This window comes from Argiope bruennichi, chromosome 9, assembly GCF_947563725.1.
Source record: "Argiope bruennichi chromosome 9, qqArgBrue1.1, whole genome shotgun sequence".
Classification (NCBI taxonomy): domain Eukaryota; kingdom Metazoa; phylum Arthropoda; class Arachnida; order Araneae; family Araneidae; genus Argiope; species Argiope bruennichi.
Window position 1 is genome coordinate 42,413,801 of NC_079159.1, and position 21,683 is coordinate 42,435,483.

Consider the following 21,683-nt stretch of genomic DNA (forward strand, 5'->3'; position numbering starts at 1 on the left):
AAAATCGATTAAACGTAAGATCACTCAAATTAGGATTTTATATTCTGTTAACTGGAAATAAATTTGAAAAATTACTTGAACGAATTTTAATCCATTATGTTACTAAAATAATATTAATAATCTTAATTTCTGAGTTAGCTTTCAATTTGACACTGCTTCCAAAGACATTCTATAAATCGAATTTAAATATGGTTTTTAAAATAAATATATAAGGTGTTTATTCTCTTCTCGCATGTCATATCATCATGTAAATTAAATTATTTCGAGTTCAGATTTGGATTATCCTGAATTGCAGTAACAAACAGATGGAAGCATTATTCTGACATATTTGGTACATAACTTGCAATATGATGTGATTAATAAATGGTTTTTATATTCAATTGCATATGATTACGAAATTGGAATAAAGAAATTTGCAAATATTATGGAAAAAGAAGAGAAAATAAAAGACATTTTTGTAATTATAGCAATTCAGCAGTGATTTGCAACAGAAAATGATGTTCTGCTGATTTCATATATTAAGAATATTCCATTTCGTATATTTCAAATGTACATTATCTGATGCATTTTATGAATATAGGAGGAGAATATATTTAGGATGTTTTTTTTAGGATATTTATGAATATATTTAAGAGATTTTTTTATAACTTTTTAAATTATTTTGACATAAAATTTTATTTTTTTCTTAAGAATAAAAATATTATCAAACTCAGTTATTCATTTATATGTTACAATTCATTCAAATGTATGCAGTTTCTAATTAACTAAACAATGTAATTCCAGATAAAATAATGGATAAAAAAGTTACATATCTGATACATAAGAAAAAGGTGATTGTGTTTATTTCCATGATAAAAACATTTCTTAACAATTTTTTTTTTTATAAAACATTAAGTCTTCTATCAATTTATATATGTTTATTAGCTTGAATATATATTTCATAATAACTTCAATAAAATATAATCCTCTTAACTTAAAACAGAATTAAGCCTGATGACAGAGAAAATAATTTTCATTAAATATAATAATTCTTATTTCATCCAACGCTTTTTTAAATGCAAGGTCCTAAATCAACTCCAGAGAATGCAAAATATTCAGTACTTTTTCCTTTTGTTCACTCATCCTAATTCCAGTAAAATATTACTTAAATACTTAAACAATAATTTTTTTGTATTTTCAACTTTATTATTTTTTATAATCAATCAGTCATTTTTTCGTGAATAAATATTTATCATTTGCCAACAATTAAATAAGCTGGATAACAATTTATATTATATTAATAATGATGGTCAAAACAGCTGAACACCAAAGGTGCCTGGTAGTCAGTCAGATAAACCCATTTCTAATAACCAGTACTCTCTTCAATTCATACAAATAAAAAATTATGTATTAATTTAATTTTTGAATTGAAAATGTTATTAATGAAAACGAATAAATTGTAAGATTAAATCAGCTATTTTAGAGAAAAGGAAGCAGTACAATTTACCTTTTATCATGTAGTGAAAAAATTAAGAAGTAGAATAAGAATTAATTTCAAAAACACAAATACAATTTGACTATAAAAGTAACATTTATTATACAATTCATTGTTAAATATACACAATTTCAATCAGGAGGGTTTGTTAAAAATAATTTACATGTCTTATCATCTGATACAGTTATGAATTTTTCTTGATTCCTACAAAAATGGAAAAAAAATTATATTTGCAATGATTATCAAACATATATATATATATTGGTTTAATAGTAATTGTTTTCACATGCAAGTACAGTGAAATGTCATTGAGTTAAAGAAATATAAAGCTGAGAGAAAAACCCTGTATATTTTCTTCATTTCCACCCTTCCTCCCGAAAAAACCCCATTTGCTAAGAATAGAATAGAGAAAGAGTTGGGTTTAGGCTTGTTAGGTAAAAATTTAATAAACTGAGCATATAAAAATAAAGAAAGTACTATCAATTACTAAGAGATTTTACTGGGAAAGAAAAACTAACTCCCAAGTAGAAAGTAAATAAATTAAACAGTGGGATTTTGATTCTACTTGCTTAACTCAAAGATTCAGTCTTTTTTACAGCAAATTCATTCAATTAGTTATACACTGAATGCCATTTCATATCACAAGACTTGAATAATAAGGCAACATTGGGAAGTATTTAAAAGAGTACAAGGCAGTTACAGAAAGAAACCTTAAAACATTTATTGGTGAATTAGAGATTAATTCCCTGCTTTGTCTTTCAAACTAAAGTAATTTAACAATATATCTGAATATTCAATATCACTATAGAAACAACTTTATGCCAATAATTTATTCCAACTTGCAGCAAACTGGCAAATTTCCCATTATAGTAAATATCACATCTTGCCACTTAAAGAATTTTATGAAAAGAAAAGTGTAAGCTCTGTTACCCTGTTTCTTACTAGACAACTTTTTCATAATTGATAAAAAAAAAGAGGGCTTTTAATACTAGAGTACTAAAATTTCAGACACAACTATAAAGCAAGGAACCTAAATGATTATCTATCAAGAAAATTAATATATGCTGTATTTAACTAGCAATTAAATATTTTTTTTGGAAATTTTATGACATAATGTATAAAAACGGCTATGCAGTGGTATTTCATTTAAAAAGGTATTTATTAATGTGATTAAGGGAATTATGTCAAAATTAGTATAATTAGTATTGTCATAAAATAAGTATAATTTTATTATCATAAAATTAGTACTTGACAAATTTAGAAAATTTGTAATTAATCTATTTTTATAAGAAATATGATGTGAATAATTTAATTAAATTTAAAATCACACACATGTATTATAAAATTTCGTCTATTAAGAAATAAATATAATGGCTCCCTCTTTTGGATATATTTTTTTTCACTTATCAACTTGATAGATCTGAAGAAAACTTATGCAAATCTCCTTGCCTACATGTATTTTTATTTATTGCCAAAAGTACGTCTCAGAGTTTTAAGCTCTTGATTAGTTGCTAGATGATAAGTCAATACTTGAGGTGGCGTTCTGTCTTCAAATGATCCTAACAATAGAAGAATGTTTGACATGTGATGAATGTAATGTGTACTAATCAGGCATATGCAGAACCTTAAAGGAAGTGGATCTGAAATCTCCGATTCTTCTATTCTAAAATAATTATCTTATTCCATTAAAGTAATTCTATTATAAGTTTGAGACTATTAAATCTTACAAATTTAGAATAATAGGATTTGTACACATGCTGTAAAATTGATATTTGTTTATTATTAGTGTATAATTCCAAAAGGATAGATAGACTAGAACACAATAATTTCATAAATAAATTCTAATTTTTTCATATAAAAATGAATTTATTTGTACTTACAGAGAAAATGCCAGATCTAAAATTCGATCATCATGGCAAAACCATTTATTTAACACTTCACATGATCGTCCATCGTAACATTCCACATTACTTCCACAGGCAATATATACAAAAGGAGAAGAATCAGAGCAAACTAGCTTCACTATGGAATCCTAAAAACAATAAATAAATATATATGCAATTCAATCTTTTATAATATGATTGCATCATATGTAATTAGAGAAATGAATACGTTTTTATAACTTGTGTAAATATCACAAATCATTATTTTTTGCTGTTTGCCTTCAGAATTACAAATTTTACTGGCCAATTGAATTTATTCTAGTAAACATTAAGTGCAAATGAATTACATTTTAATCTGAACCTATAACATAATAATAGCAATGTGTATAATTGATAAAATGAAACATATTTTTGAATGAAAATTAAATGACATGGACAATTTTTCATAATTAAATTGTACCATTAGGCATTAATTTACACTGGCATATAGAAGTTTTGTGTTAGTAAAAGAAAACCAGAAAAAAAAAAGTTAACCAAATCTATTAGTTGTAAGCAAATGTAAACATACGGGATGATTAAAAAAATTATTATTTTTCTTATTATTTATGTCATTTTAAAAGTATGAAAACTATAAAATTCATTGTATATATATAAAAAAAAAGCACCAAGAAAAGCTTATTGAGACAAATAAAGTAGTTTTAGAATTGTTTAAAAGTACTAAAAATGATTTAAAAATTCATATTAGTGGGTTGATGCTCCAACTAAACAATTAGAAAATTGCTGCCCATTATAATAGAAAATATTATCGCCCATTCATCAGCTCTATTTATGAATCAATTACAGATTTATTTTCCAAATTATAATACAAAATACTTAAGTTGAAAGACCGAAGCAAATACAAATTGTATCTTCTTTGAAATAAGATCAGAAATTTTCAAATATATTTCTTTAGACGATTTATTAGAAATAATGAATGTTTAAAAACATATTTTGTACTCCCAAGCATATATTCCCATTATAGTGGTTAACCCTTTTTCTTTGGGGGGGGGGGAACAGAATGTGACTGCAGCAGAGAGATTTTTCTGTATTAAAAAAAAAAAAATTATAATTGTATTGTAAACAATACATGAAACAAATCAACTTTTGTTTTAACTGGAAATTCATAATACATATGATTTCAAGTATTTAAAACTAAAATATAAATCTTTTAAATACATGGTGTTACTTAAAATAAGTAATTATAACTTGGCATTACAATACATGAATGTTGCATTCAATGCAGTATAAATTTGAATTGTCACTGGCTATTGAGATAATTTATCACATATAACATTACAACACAAATTCTCCTATTAGCTAACCACAGAGATAGCAATAAATAAGATTACTTACACCTAAATTAGTAGAAGCTCTTAAGGTATATGTTGAGAGATCATAGATATTTAGGTCACCTTGACTTGTTCCCACTGCAATAAGTGGATGGCTGAAAAGATCATAAAGAACAAGAATTAATTATTGTGTTTTGTATAACACTTATAAATTATAATTACATATGTTTAAATATTAGATCTCCACAATTTTTATTATTTGAAACTTAAGCTGAAAAAAAACAAAACAACAACAACAATTTAAGACATTTTTAGATAATAGATGTCAGATCAGAACAGAAATTCACAAACGAAATGTGCATTCTTCAAAACAATTAAATATAAATTAAAGAAACAATTTCTGTAATAGGTAATTATACAATAAACGGCAATATTATATTAAACAAATTATAATAATGCTTGAAATATAGCACACAATTTATGAAGGAATTTTTCAATTGTTTGAGGAAAAGCTGAATTTAAAGAGCATGCAAAACATTGAAAGAGAATTGTTTCACTCATTTTTACAAATATCTGTTCCTTGCAACAAATCCAAAGCAGACAACTCACATTTATTTATATGCGTTCTTATAAATTCATGAATAAAAATTCTTCAAATCTCAATGATTAAATTATGAGCCAGTAAGTATGGTTACATGTACATTTTAAAAATAAATCACAGTTTGGAGAAAGAATAATGATAAATATATCTATCTATCTAGTGTTAAATGTATCATAATTTGACACAAATTGATTAAATAATTAGTAATTTTGCATATTAATTGATTTATTTCATTAAAGATTCAAAACATGGGAAATAATTTAGAAAATAAGTTTCCCATGTCATCATTAAAAGATTATGCATTGCAAAATGCTAGTGAGAATTTCCAAAAAATTTCAGACATGAAAACTGTATGCAGCAATTGACCATTCTTGATTGCTTGAATTATTATAATCACAATAACTGAAAATCTCTCATTCTCCAATGAGCGTGAGTATATGGGTTGGATGAAGTTTTTGAATGCACAGGAAATAGCAGCAATCCAAATTCATTCTCAGCTAGATAAGTGTTTTTGACATAATTCATGAAGCAATAATTTAATTGATGTTACAAATTTTTTTTGATGATTGTCAAAATATCCATAATGGACAGTTATTTCTCATTAATAATGACCAAATGCTTATGGTATGATATGGGTTGGATGAAAAACAATTGCAAGACAATTAAAGAGATGAGACCCCAAAATTCCAATTTTTGCTACCACCTATTACTTTATATTGAGTACCTTCTCTTCTGGAACATGTGTACCAGGTAGAAAATGGGAAAAATCTAATATCTGAACAAATCTTTTATTTAAATTTATTTTTGCAATTTAATTTCTTTCCAGATATAAGAATTAAAAAAAAAATGATTCTAAAGTATGACAAGTGTCTGAATAAAAAGCAGTTAACTGTTTGTTGCTTCCCCCCTTCAATGAATTATATATGCAAATGTTGTCTTTCTTCTTACAGGCATAAGAGACATTTCTTGGATACATTAATGAAAAGATTAATAATAATTGAAAATGATACCATAAAAAAAAACGTGAGCCTACCTCCTGAAAAATCCAATACTTTCAATGGCACTATCATCAGCAGCATTCCATGTATGCAATACCTGAATAAAATAAATACGACTAATTATCCATGGAATCCATTATGGACACATAATAAAACAAGTAGGTTAAAAAAAATCTGCAGTTTTCTAAAAACATTATAATATTGGGAATTCTCCGACCATTCCCGTTTTTCTCTTTCCTGGAAACCTTGTGTCAAATTTTGAAGTTCAACAACACTTTCGAACAATTATTCAGATTATTAAGTTAAGGCTTGAAATAACATTTGCTTATACTTCTAAACTATCAGGGCATATCATAAAGAGAATATCTAATTCACAAAAGATTTGATATGCATTAAACACACCTATATAGAGAGATCCTTGATTGAACTGGATTTTGGATTCACAACCTTCTGGTTTCTATTCTAAAATTCTACACCATGGTTCTTATGATACAAAAAATCTTAATCATAAATTTATGTAGTTTTGTTATGGTTATATCATAGCTTTCTACATTTCAAGATTATATATAATAAATTCCTTAGGTCTTTTATTTAAGCCAAATTGTTTGCTAAATATCTACTCGCCTTTCTAGATAATTTGATTGTGTCTGATTAACAAATCCATAAACTGTCTTAAGTTCCCTAATTAAAAAAAAAATATTATGAGGTATGATCAACAGTCTATAATAAATTAACTAAAGAAGCATTTTAATTTAACCAAATTAGTATTTAAAATGAGTTGAAAAGTTTTATACATATTTTTCTTCTCTTTTAAAAAAATAATCCAATTTGAACAGAAATTTTAAAAAATTAAGAGGAAAAATCATTAAAGAAACAAAAAAAAAAAAAAAAAAGGAATTCAACCACAGAAATATAATTAAAATTAATAAATAAATTTGTTGGAAGGAAAAAAACACTGACCTTGAAGTTAGAGGACCTTATCAATTTCACTGTACCATCTTCAGCACCAGAAGCAATCAAAGTTCCATCTGGACTGGATGCTAAGCACAGCACACCCTGTTTATGCTCTTCAGCACAAGAAAAAGAAAGAATGAAAAACATGACAAGAGAAACTTTCAATACTCATTTTTGCATAAGAAGGGATGCTACGTTGGTAACTCATAGGAGAACTATCAGCAAATTTAAATCTTTAAGTTTGCACTGTTTAAAGCATGCCATGGCAAAGGAATATGTATTGTGTACCTATATATACTTAATATAAATAGTTGCAAACAGCATTTTATTAATTATTAACTTAAAATTTATAAAAATATTTTATTTTATAGTAATGATTATTTTAAATGGAAGAATATATATGTAATATTTACTAATTTAATATCAGAAGAATAACTAATTAAGATTTCTCAAAATGATACGATTAATTCAATACAAAATGAACCACTTTCTTTCTCTATTTTACGATCATTATTAATGGTCAGAGAGTTCTGTTAGTTTAGTTAGCTTTATATACTCAGATGTAATATGAAGACGATATAGGGTAGAAGCTTATAATTTTATACCATGGCCAGGACATTTGAATTGACATCTCATTATTCAGACTTTTAAGCCACAAAAATCTGAGATGATTCCTCAAAACAAATGATATATATATATATATATATATATATATATATATATATATATATATATATATATATATATATATATATATATATATATATATTGATGATATATATATATATATAATGATATGATATATATATATGCAATTCATATATATATATATATATATATGGTAGATTTTTCAGCGAAATCAGGTCTTAAATCAATGATTTAATAAACTTGAAGTGAAGAGTTTAGCATCTGATCCACCACCAAATTAATGTTTCAATTACTTATATAAAAATGCACTTACTTATTGTCAAAATAAAAAAAATAAATAAAAATAAACCAATATTAAATATTCATATGAAAATTTTTTCATCAGAAACTACAAAGTTGACTAATAACAAAAAAAATTTTGCTATGAAGGAAATTTGAGAGTTTAGAAATAATCTAATCATTAATCCAATCGTTCACTTCTGATTAAGAACTTAGGCACTGTCTAGAAAGATAGAGATTTGAAACTACATACATAGCAGTTTCAATTCTACCACAAATGCTATTAAAAAAATTCTCTTGCAGGGGAAAAAAAAAAAAAAAAAAAAAAAAAAAAAAAAACATATTTTTTGGACATTTTAAGAATCTATAATGCTACTCATACTGAAGATAAATAGCTGTTCTCTTTACTATAATTGAAATTTATAATCAAATCTATCTAATTTTGGATAGCCTTATCCAGAACATCTAGTAATCAGCTAAAATATTATCTGTAATTATTAAATATGTCTATTAGTATCATTGTTGGAATCTTCAATTATAGTGGTTGGAAAAGCCTCTAAGATGCAAATTGTATAAAATGCCAGTAATTATAAAACATTACATTAACATATTAAAAAAATTAAAATGCATTAAAATCGCTTAGTTAAGAATTAAAATCTCCTAAATAATAAACAAAAAGATGTGAAATTGAAAGTATGGTACTCTTACTACTTTAAATATTTTGATTCTGAGTAATATTTTTGTTATTCCATGAATGCAACAACATTATTACCATTAAGTATCCCTATAGGAGATGGATTATCGGCATCCCATAACTTCACAGTTCCATCTTGATATCCAACCACACATTTTGAACCTGGATAAAAAAGAAAGAAAAAAAAAAAAAAAAAAAAATTGTGAGGTAGTTAACAACACAAAATATTAGAAATATACAAAGCACCAAAGTATAAAAACTTATGTACACATTATTAAGATTTTTTTTCATTAAATTAATGATCTTATTTCAGATGGACATGAAAACTAGCACAAATAAAGATAAATAAAGACCTTTAATTCATTAATAAATAAAATGTAAAGTTAATTCATCAAAAATATAAAACATCCTGAAATTACAATAAATTTCAAGAAGAGCTTGTATCAAACAATGAAGCAATAAATTAACAAAAAGCATTGAAATTATCTCCATCAACTGCTAGTTCAAAAGTTTAAATCGAGGAATGAAAATATTAAACAATGCACATCTGATATAATAATGGAACTGCGTATAGTAAATATCACTTTCAGCAGTCTTGTGGTTCTATGTTTCCCTGTTCCCCAATGAAATACTCTTCAATCTGAAAAATATATTTATGGAATTGTGTCGATCTGTGAATACAATAATTCAAAACCACTTTGCAGTAGAAGGATGAAATCTGATATATCATCTTTATATCGAATTCCTACCAATTTTGAACGAAATTCACGCAGAGGAAATCTGTCTGTTTAGTCGTGTGAATACAAGTCAACACAATAACTACAAAGTGAAGAAAACTAGATAGATAAAATTTGGTATACAGATTTCATATCTAAAGTGTAGATATGTATCAAATTTGAAACCAGTTCTGTTAAATGATTGACTGTCTGTTGGTCTTTACATTAACATGCATGAATTTTGTGAGAGTAATAAATATGATTATGCAAATTATCATTTTGTGTCAAATAATGTGCTATTAGAAATAACAAATTATTTTAACTTTATATAAAAGTGCTGAGAAAGAATATAAAAATTAATTAACTGACATTACAATGCCAAATTAGAAGCAAATTAAAATTGTTCTTAATCTTTTTCAATTTTAAGTATATTTGAATCAACAAAATTCAGGCAGTAAAATTAATAAGTAAAATTCAGGATATTAAATTTATAATCATTGTGTTCTTAGAAGAAAAAATTGGAATTAACATTTGATTATGTTAAAATACTTTTTAAACATATGTATTGAAAGTTTGTTCTCTTTTAAGATTAGATACAGAATTTTAAGAATAATAAGGTTGATAAGATTCATTTTTAAGGCTGAAATCTTTATGCCAAAGAGATGCATCAAAATTCCCATTAACGAATTTAGAACTGTAAAAGTTTCTCTTTTAAAATGAAATCAAATACATTAAATTATATAGAGGTTTTATGACATAAATGCATTTTATTCTACATGGAATTTGATCAACAATTTTCTAAATTAAAAAGATAAAATACAGACCATTTTCCAATAAACGACCACAAGATGATGCCACTCCATGTGTTGGAAATACTTCACAAGTGACACCATCAGGGACACTCCACTTCCAGCAATTGCCATCAATTGTTCCAGCAAACAAAAGATTTGTACTAGGATGCCAAGTTATCCACTAAAATGTTGAAAAAAAAAAAAAAAAAAAAAAAAAGAGAGAGAGAGTGTGATAAATTATTTGCAACTCAATATGCCAATATTATTAAAGTTGGATTTACTTTAAAGAATTGCTAGATTTCTTTTTTCTTTTCTTAAGTTGTTATTTATCTATAATTGAAGAATCTACAAGAGTGCTTACTTATGATCTTACAGAATAGTAAAATTACCACTTAAATAAATCTTACAGTTATTTCTGTAGTTTCAAAATCCCATTCTTTAGTTCCTGAGCTAACATTCCACACTTGAATCACTCCATCCATATCTGCAGAAGCCACCAGAGTTGAGTCATGATTGAAATCAGCAGCAATCACTGAGTCCTTATGTCCTGGAAATCAAATTTATCATCTCAGGATATTCAAAATTTTTATTTCAGAAAGAACAGGGGAAATCTTACTGGAAGGGATAGGGAATAGATACCTTCATTAAATATAAATTCACCTATCATTGACTACAGTAGAAAAATTTCACAGATATTTACTTTAGTACTGTGGGTGACTAATTAAGAAACAGAAAGAAATCAGAAAACAAATATTTTTACAAAAAGGATTCTATGTCCAAACAGCAAACATTTGTCAGAACAGTCACAAGAAAGAAGAAGTCTAGTTTGGTCAGTTTAGTTAGATTAACAGCCCATTTTTAAAGTAATACTAGAGTTATTTTAGGATAGACCTCGTAATTTTGAACTGTGGTCAGATGAGGAGGATAACATTAGGGCTGGCACCCCCTCTCCAAACTTTCACAACACACTAGCGAGCGGACATTTGTCTGACAGGTTTCATATGCACCACACCAGCTTACACAACAGTTCTTTGAAAGAATCATGTCTTAAATCCTTTGCTCCTGATGACGAGACCTTACCACCAGGGCACCGTAGCCCACAAGAAGGAAAAACTATTAAATTGCAGAACTGCATCTTGCCACCACATGAAATGCTGCAGAAGAGTTTAACAAATTAGATTTGTCAATTAAAGAAATAAAAATGGCAACTGATTAATGAACTTAGTACCAAATAAGCATCGCATGTTAATAAAAAAGATAATCCCATCAGATGATATTATAAATTAGTAACATAACATAACCATCAATGTAAGCTAAAATATTTTTATACACTTTATTAGTGGTGGATTCAATAATGTTATAATGTTTAATATATGCCTTCTAATCCAAAGGAGAATGCTCAACACTATTATTTACAGACTCCATTCCTTTTTATGGATTACAAAAATGTTTTGCAGTTGACTCATCAATGTAGCAGAAATCTGTTCTAAGGATTAACAGAAAAGGTACACCATTTTTGATATTCACATACAAAAAAACATCATATATATATATATATATATATATATATATATATATATATATATATATATATATATATATATATATATATTGTATCTTTTATAATTTGATGTGAAACAGCACACAAATATATATATATCACTGAAATTTTAGTGAATAACTTATTACAAATGTAGAGAAAATTCATTTAAAAGTAATAATTTTAAAGTTTTTAAGATAGGACTGATATAGTGACATATACTAATGAAAGTAATAATTAAATTTTATAAATGATAATTTATTTTAAGTGAGAAAAATCATACCCTGATTGCTTGTCTTAAGCATTAATTATGCATTTTTACAAATATTATATGATTTATGAGCATGTAGGTAGGTATTAAGTTAAAATAAATAAATAAATTTAGTCATTGCCTTTAGTGCTGATTGTCTGTGAATATTATTTGCAGCATTGTGAATTGCATTCAGTTCAGAGAATATTTTTTCTCTAATGTATCAACAAACAAAACAAGTTCAAAGTTTTTCAATGGAACCAGTTATGTCTTTAAGAGAAAATGGAATAACTTCATTATTGTTGAAATTAATACCAATCTGCATTTTAAAAATTTATCAATTGTGAATATTTCTGTAGTCATGATAATGTTATTACAGTTTCTAATATACATTAGAATTGATTTCAAAATGATTAGAAAAACAACATACAGGTTTTGTAATGCATAAATGAAATACTTTTGTAATATAATAATTATGAAAGAATTAAGATTACAATGAAAGGGCATATAAAATATACTGCCATCTGAATAATGTGTCTTATTCTGACTGAAAATTGAAGTTAATTATTTTACAATTATTAAGAAGAATTAAAATAAATTCAGAAAACTGCATGTGATTTTTTTTGTATGTGTGCATTAAAGCAGTTGATTTCTTCTCTCTGAATGTTTGTAACTGATCAATCAATATACTACCATAAATAGAAAATTTCAGATATGTGAGTACAATCAGTTTCTAAAATAATCAACAGGATTATAATTTCTTATTAGCTTTAGAACTATGCCCACTTATTTATACTCCAACTGTAATTTTAGAAAAAAATTTCTAATAATGAAACGATTTTGCCCTAATTTTGATACTACAAGATCACAATAGTAAAAGCTGATCATTAATGAGTAAAACAACATTTAATACTGTAAAACAGATGAATTTTATAGGTAGTTAAAAAATTATTTTTCAACAAAATGTATTTTAATGTGGATTACCAGTGATAATAAATTTTGCTTGCTGATCAACATTTGTATCCCATACAACTGCACGATCATCCTGTCCACCTGTAACAGCCATTGCACCAACTTTATCAAAGTTACAGCAGAATATGGGCTCTGTAAACATGAAAGTAAATATGAATAAATAGAATACTAATGAATAAATACAATACAAAGAAAGTAAAAATTCTTAACAAATTTTGAAAGTTCAATATAATATTTTATATTCCATACAATATAAAATAAGATCATACTGAAGACTCAAATTACTATGTCTACAACCCTTCTTAAATTTTACAAAAAGTCTATTAACATCAGTGAACTGCAGAAATGTACATAACAGATATAAGGGAACTTCAATTGCTAATGTTTCCTCAATTAAAAGTAACAGCAATAAAGGGCGCAATAAAATCAATATCACCCCAAATCATATAGTTGCTCATTGTTATAAACTTTGTATGACTTGTTTTAATTGAAGCAAACAACAAAATTTCAAGAGTTTGATAGCCTAAGGCCAAGATTCTTCAAAGAGTAAAATGCATTATTTTATAATAGAAAATGCTATAATTATATTTTAATTAGCTAAACCACAAAATACAATTAAATAACTATATATAAAAAGTTGGTTTATGGTGTTCAATATAAAGAAAGGTTTACAATATCTCTAATAATCTCTAATTTATAACAAAAATGAATCTATTGTAAGTTAAAACACCATGGATTACATATTCTTTATCAACGTGGTATGAAAAGTAGTTTCAGTATGTAAAATATACATCCAAACAGTAACATTACTCAAACCAAATTAAACAACAAATATGATGGAGAATTACGTCAAAAAACTAAAAAAGTTTTTTTTTTTTTTTTTTTAAAGAAATACTAAAATAAAGACATGCTTACAGTAAACGTCACAAAAATATCATAAAAATTAAATAAAAAAAATTAGATATTTGTAATTATTACATAAGAAACTTGATGGAATTAAATTAAAATGACATTAATTTTATAATTTTAGACATTTCTTTCAACTAGAATACAGTACAATCTCTCTAATCCATCATTTATGGGGTCAGACACATATTAGATTCATGGAAATGTCTGGATTATAGAAAATCATGTAATGACATTTCAACATGTGGGGAATAAACAAACAAAAATTTGAATAAGAGTACATCAATAGATAAATTTTGTACTAAAAGGGAAAAGATTTGAAATTTTAACAAGAAAGAATAACTCATCACTACATAATATGCTCCAATGCTTTAGATTAGTGGGAGACAAGTGTTAGATTAGAGAAAATTTACAATATGTAATAGTAAATATTTCAATAATTCTCACCTGTATGAAAGCCAAAAGTATTTATTGCATCATCTGATTCTTCTATAATAATAATATCATCATCTAGTTCAGGAACTGCAAATTCATGGAAAAAAGAAGTGAAAAAAAAATGTAATAGAAGATAAATATTGAAAAAAAATGATATAGCAAGATAGATAACAAGGTTATACATATGCAACTTCATATATTTTTTAATATCATATTTTTACTATCATTAATTATAATATACTTGTTATCAGGTAATAATTCAAAAAATGTGACTGCAAATCTAAATGTACCAAAAATAGGCGTGCTTGTCGCCAATTGCTATGCAATTCAAAGTGGCACTAATCTTTACATTGCACTAATAAGATTAATAGTTAAGCATAATTTTATCATGTGTTTTGCAAATTTATTTCTTTAACTGTAATAATATGTTATACTGTTTGATTCTTCATATTATAATTTTTCAATTGATTGATGATTAATTCTAACAACAAATCTGTTGTTTGCTTTTGTATGAACATGATTCTTTAAATATTTAAAAATAAATAAATAATATTATGTCAATTTTTTTGATTGCAATAATATTTTAAATTGTTTGATTCATTGTATTGAAGTTTTTTTATTGATTGATCATTGATTCTATCAACTAATATGTTGATTGTTTGATTATATTAACTTGATTCTTCAGATATCAAAAAAATAAATAAACAATATTTAATTTAAGCATACAGAAGTATTACTGTTGTTCCAGCAAAGATTTTATTTTCACTTTAATGAGTGTCTAGTAGGCAATGTGCAGATTACCTAGGTAATTTGAAAAATGGAAGAATGTTCCATATTTTAATGGATTACCTTAGTTAATTTGCAGATTAAATGATTTTTACACTATAGCAGTAACACATACACACAATGGAGTTAAGAAATCATGCAATTTAGAAGATAGATGAACAACACATTTATATTTTTAATAGAGCTATGATGTCATGAGACTGGCCTCTAGTAGAAAGGTCATGTAGAACATATGTAAGACAACAGGGCTTTATTATTTAACAATGTGGCAGTATCATTGTCATGGAAAAACATATACAAATGATTTAATCAATCACATATAATCAATATCTTTGGTGAACCAACTGATCACGAAAGGTAACTAGTACAAATTAGAAATTCAGTGCTTTACTATCTATAATTGCCAGAGAATAACAGTATGAAGATTTTTTTAAAAAAATATTTTGATTTAAAGAACTTATAGGCAAACAAATACAGCATAATAATAAGAAATTCTAATTCTTAATCTTCTGGTTCAAACTTGTAAACCCACATCAAAAACGGTTTAATTTCCAATGTTTCTAATTAGTGAGCATTACCAATCTTAGCAACAACAGCTATTTTCAGGACTTAACTATATAAATCAACTTGTGAAAAATATGAACATTAAATCTGGAATGCTTACTTTATATTTTTTACCCTGCACTCTCTAAAAGCCATATTCTTGCTAAACAGAGTAAAGATTTTTTTTTTTTTTAAATTTATGATTAGTTGCAATGCTTTTAATGAATGTATTAAACAAATAGTGTTTATTATTCAATTTAATTTTTTTTGTCAATTATGTGATTTTTTAAAAAAAAATAAGCTGTTATTTTATGAGGGTACCCAGCTATTTAACTGAGTAAGGCTCTTATATGATGCATTCTCTTAAAACAAACAATTTAAAATTTAATAAATATAAATGGAAGAGGTGCATTACTACCTTCCATTTGATCTTCTTCATCATCCATGGTGGGTGGAGGAGGTGTGTTGCACGGCATAATCTAGCAAGGAAAAGTTTAAAGTAATTATTACTATAATAATAATAAAAATGTATTCTCAAAACAGTATAAATGAAAAAGTATATATAAAACTAACAAAATCTTTTAAATTTTCCACCAATAAAAAAAGTTTCATACAAGCATGCATAACATCAAGTTTGCATGCTTAATGTCTGCTTTAATCGAAGGGTTATCTAATTTATTCATTTTACACAATTCAATAAACTAAACTTCAATTCATTAAAACTTTATATACAGAATTTTATTATGCGAAGTATAAAGCTTATTGAAATAATACAACTAATTTCAGAAATTCGTTGCTTTTCAAATATTTATATAGGGATGCTAATCAGAGAGAAATTTGACATTCTTTGAATAGCTCTATAACAATCACTGCCAAGCAGAAAGGTTACTCTCATACTAGCCTATCAATCACTTCCAAAGTCAAAGTTATAGGCCTTAATGATGTAAATGTATTTAATTTGATTTAAATTTGCTTCATATTTTTTTAAAAAAAATTGGCTGTCTAAATGCTTGCAAGGCTTAGTTTTCATTGCAAACTACTTTAGAAAGTCAAAAAAATAAAAAATAAATAAAAATGTATTCAATTTAAAAGGAAAAAAATTTGTAATGATAAATTTCCCCTATTAACAGATACATCTTTTTTTGTTGACTTTAATAAAAGTCATTGGAGGAACATAAAAGTAACTTTAACAAATATAACATGACAAATATTTATATATATGTTACCATTAAAGTATATAATGCAGTTATTTCATAGAATACCTAGTTATTCCATGAAATAACTGATCGTATCTGTTAAAGTGTGTAATACGGTATTGATTTGACACTTTAACTAGTTATTCTATGAAATAACTAGGTATTCTATAAATTAACTAATGAGAGACAGTTAAAGTGTAAAATAAACAATTTATCTAAAATGAAATTAAACTAATGATAGACAATTAAAATGAAAAAGAAGCAATTTATCTAATTTATGCAGCATATAAATGGTATTTATGGAAACATACCATAAAATCATTTGTTACAACAAGGATTACTAAAATGACATTTGGAATTACAAAGAGCATTATTTTTAAAACAAAAACATTTTTTGTTAACACACTGGATTTTATACGAACATTTTTTAAATCCCTGACCAGTACCTAAACTTTGAGTTGTAGCAACTGACTGGAGCGATATTTCTACATCCGGTACTTCTTCGATTTTAATTAATTTTTGTTCGCAGACACTGAACTGGGATCGGGAATATAATTGTTTTATGCAGCTGTTTCTTGTGCCCAATGGGAAAAATCCTTCTTCTTTTATTTTTATGATGATAGCTAAAATAGATTTGGCATCACCTTTTCCTCTGTCAACTTCAGACACTGGGATACAGACGGTAAACCCCACAGAGGCTTCAGAATGAGATTTATCTGACATTTATTTCATCTTTTTCACTTGAATTTCTAAACATTTTTTCGACTTTTCTCTTTGAACATTAAGTTCATTAAAACACAATTTGCAGATTTTCTGCTCAACTTCATCTTTTGAAACATAATCTTCCGAACATGATATATGGACAGGCTCCATACATTTGAAGCAAACTATATCTTCACTGCATTCTTTTAAACAGACAACACATAATTTCGTAATGGGATTATTTAATACTGGTAAAAGTATTTGTCGTGCGAGATATATGATACAGATTATTTTACACTTTAACGGGCTGCAGATCATTATTCTATGAAATAACTAGGTATTCTATGAAATAACGGATTTCATCGTTAAAGGGTATAAACTAAACAAAATCAACATGATTTTAAAATCTTTGTTGTTTCTAAACTGCAGACCTACCATTTTTAAATATATGTTTCCAGTAACACACAAATCCTGAATTAGGCGAGACTATTGCATGCTTCATATATAAGATGAAATAACTCTTGGATTGTGTAATCTTTTTTTTTTTTTTTTTTTCCAATTTACAAAGCTTTAATCTTTAATTTTTCTAACTAAATACCTACAATATAATTATTTGCAATACAGAAATATTCTAAAAATTAATTCATGAATAAACTAAATATAGGAGAAATGCAGTTTGGTACATGAAATTACATTTACCACAGAATATTATTAATCACAAATTGGTAGTAGATACATATAAAATAAGTTTATAAATATTTGTTGAATATAAAAGGGTAAGATTAAAAATGACACTTTAACTATTCTATGAAACACAAAATTTTTTTTTCAGGTTCATCATTTTCACAGCACTATTCCAGAAAACAACTTTACTGTTATATTATTATGTTTTCAATGTACACTAGCACCACAGACATAACCCATAAACTGTTTTGAGCTTCTTTTTTGATATTTTAACAGAGTAAGCAAGTTTTTTAATTCACATTTGATACAAAGAATCACTTTTAGGTAATGACTTTTCAATTTTAAAACGAAGAAAAATGGCAACACATTTTCTGATTTACATATCTTTGTTGGTGTTCTACTACCAATGATTTATCCAATTTATAAAAACGATACAATACCCTTTGGCTACATTATAATAACAAATACAATTTGGCTCTTCGTTCTGCAATATAAGCCGTTTCATAAAATAATCATGACTGTCCATGATTTAATTGTTTTTGTATCACAGTAAGGTGCACATATTTTATTGATACAATCAATCAGTTCCTCCTTTAGTCACATAATAAAATATTATTTCTGCCATCCATTTTTATTATGGTAGCTAGCATTAGTATCACTCACATTAAATTCTAACAAATATTGTTCATTCCTAGAAAAACTGCATTCTCAGGTAAGTTTTATATTAAATGATTTCATAGAATACAATGTAAAATATAAAGATTAAATAAAGCTTGCAATTTTAAGTGTAGCAATCAGTAAGACTAATTGCATTTTCAAGAATTTGGAAATGGATAATTAAAACTGAAAGTTTGTTAAACCCCATTTCTTGAATGTCCAAGAAAGTGGCCCAAAACAATTAGCAAATGGCTTCAAGAATAAACATAAAATATACAAAAGTCATTGGACAGATTACCTGTGCCTAACAGAGGATTAAAAATCTACAAATTTTTGAAATATAAAAATAAGATAAAATGCAATCTTAAAGAATTTAAAATATGCAAATTTAATAAAACTGACTGCTCAAGTGGAAAAAAAAAAAAAAAGAGTTCTAGATTCTTCCATATAAAATTTAGAGTTCAATCTCGTAATTAATCTCAACATTTTTAACAGTTCTTTAGTAAAATTGGAATGATTTTTTTTTTTTTTTTTGCTTTAAATTTCCTTTTGCAAGCCCTTACATCAGAACCTTATAATTTTTTTTTGACTTCCATAAAGTCTAAAAGTTTTTTAAGTTATCATAAAATATTTTTAAATTTATATTAGGTAAACAGCATAAATATTATAGGATTTATCTCTTATCTACATTTTAAATCTATTCTATATGATATATTTATAATTTTAATTAATTTTATAGTTTAATAATTATCATATACGTGGAAAAACTTCTATAGTTACAGGAATACAAAATAATAAAGGCTTAAAACTTTCCCTTTGCTTTAAATTTTCCTTTTTCTTCTAGTTACTTTATTATGTAACATCTATGCATTGATGATGTTTTTCTAAGTTTTGGTTTGTTTACAGAAACAGCATGTAATTTTTTTTTCTACAGATACTCTGTATATTACAATAGAAGCCATTGTTGAATTTCATTTGAGCTAATTCTATAGTCATTAAAAAAAATCAAGAACAAAAATTGAGACTGATTTTAATGGAAAACAATATGATAACGCCTCAACTTCCGAAAATTTAATAATTGTCTTCTTTTTTTTCTGATTGTGATTACCATTATTATATTTTATCTACATTAAACAATGGAATTTGCACTTAAACTTAAGTGAACCTCAACAAAGAAAAAGCAAAAAATAGTAACGAGATTCAGATAAATTACATTTGCCATTGCACGATTTCGGAAGAATCTAATTGATAAAACATCATTTCTTTTCCACAGTTATGCATGCTTACAAAATTCTAAAATACAATGATCTTCAATGTCACAAAAATTAAAATTTTAAGTATTCTCACCAAATTTTTCAAATACTAACTCCTCAAATTGTCCCGTTACGATACCCACATGGAAAGATTCTGTTTACATTTTATCGAAAGATTGCACGAGTTGAGTTGTGAATTAATGAAACCCCGGTAGAAAAGCTAAGGAAGGCGTTCATGTAGAACCTAAATTATTTAATTGTCTCCTAATATACTAATATTAAAAAAAAAAATGAATTCAATTTAACTAATTCAGTTGTATAACGGATATAAGTCGTAATAAAGATGAGTATTTTACATTAAATAGCTCTTCCGATCTGGATCTGCACAGCCAGCCAGATGGCTGGTCAGATCCGTGGAATAAACGCTAACTCAATTAAAAAATTCAATTTTATTTATTACTCCCATATTAAAAGTTAATTATGACGTTAAGTTCTATTTTTTTATAATTAAAACACTAAACATTTGAAATTAGGCTTAACATCTTAATTGATATCATCGTAATAACACCATAATATTGCCGCATTGAAAAGATGCAGCTTTAATTCCAAATTATGAAATAAAATAATTTTTCATTAAAAGAAGAATGCTCTATAATTTTGTGAAAACGGTATTGAAAATTCTTCACTGAACATAGTTAAAGAATATTGTGAAATCTACATCGTAAATTCTAGATTTAACTGTAATTGAAGTTGTGACGATACCACGGTGAATCTAGTTTAGCTGTATAGGGCCCGTCTCTCCAAACTTCCATGCCACACCAGCGAAAGCTGGCATTTGACCCTGATGGTTTTATCATGCATTTGGTCTTTTCACACGACGGTTCTTCAGTGAAATTGACTCTCGAACTTAGAACCCTCGGGTCCTGAAAGCGAGACTTTACCACCAGGCCACTGCAGTCTCTGTTGTTACGGTGAGTTATGTATTTAACACTGCAATATACAGTGTCTCACAAAAGTGATGGGACACTTGTGCTTTACAAAAAGAAACTGTAATAAAATAAATAAATAAACATGTACAAAAATTTTTTGGGTGAGTTTCATATTTAAAGTTAGTAACAATTATTACATAACATTTATTTCGTCAAAATATTAATTTAATAAAAATAAAATTGTTTAGAACGGAGCAAAAAATGGCTCACATAAGTGATGGGACACTTACTTTTCCATCAAATATTTATCCAAAAATTTTACTTTTTAAAAGGTTTTAATATTTTGTTGGATTTCCTTTTATTTTTAAAACATGATTTAATCTTCTTGGGGTGGATTCGACTCATATTTTTGTGATTTCTGGAGTGGTTTTACCCTATTCTTCTTGAAGCACCAATTTTAATTG

The 21,683-nt window shown here is 26.2% G+C and overlaps 1 protein-coding gene across 1 annotated transcript; it reads right to left on the reverse strand.

The window, feature by feature from the left end:
- Window positions 1–1,551: 1,551 nt before the first annotated feature.
- On the reverse strand, window positions 1,552–20,480 carry LOC129984142 (angio-associated migratory cell protein-like). Its single transcript, XM_056093939.1, has 12 exons — window positions 20,385–20,480; window positions 16,217–16,277; window positions 14,482–14,556; window positions 13,141–13,260; window positions 10,774–10,913; window positions 10,400–10,547; window positions 8,938–9,021; window positions 7,245–7,351; window positions 6,320–6,381; window positions 4,750–4,840; window positions 3,355–3,506; window positions 1,552–1,678 (listed from the first exon to the last, which is right to left on the reverse strand). Exons 2-12 carry the CDS (start codon window positions 16,272–16,274, stop codon window positions 1,606–1,608), a joined length of 1,110 nt encoding a protein of 369 aa, XP_055949914.1. The 5' UTR covers window positions 16,275–16,277; window positions 20,385–20,480; the 3' UTR covers window positions 1,552–1,605.
- Window positions 20,481–21,683: the final 1,203 nt, after the last annotated feature.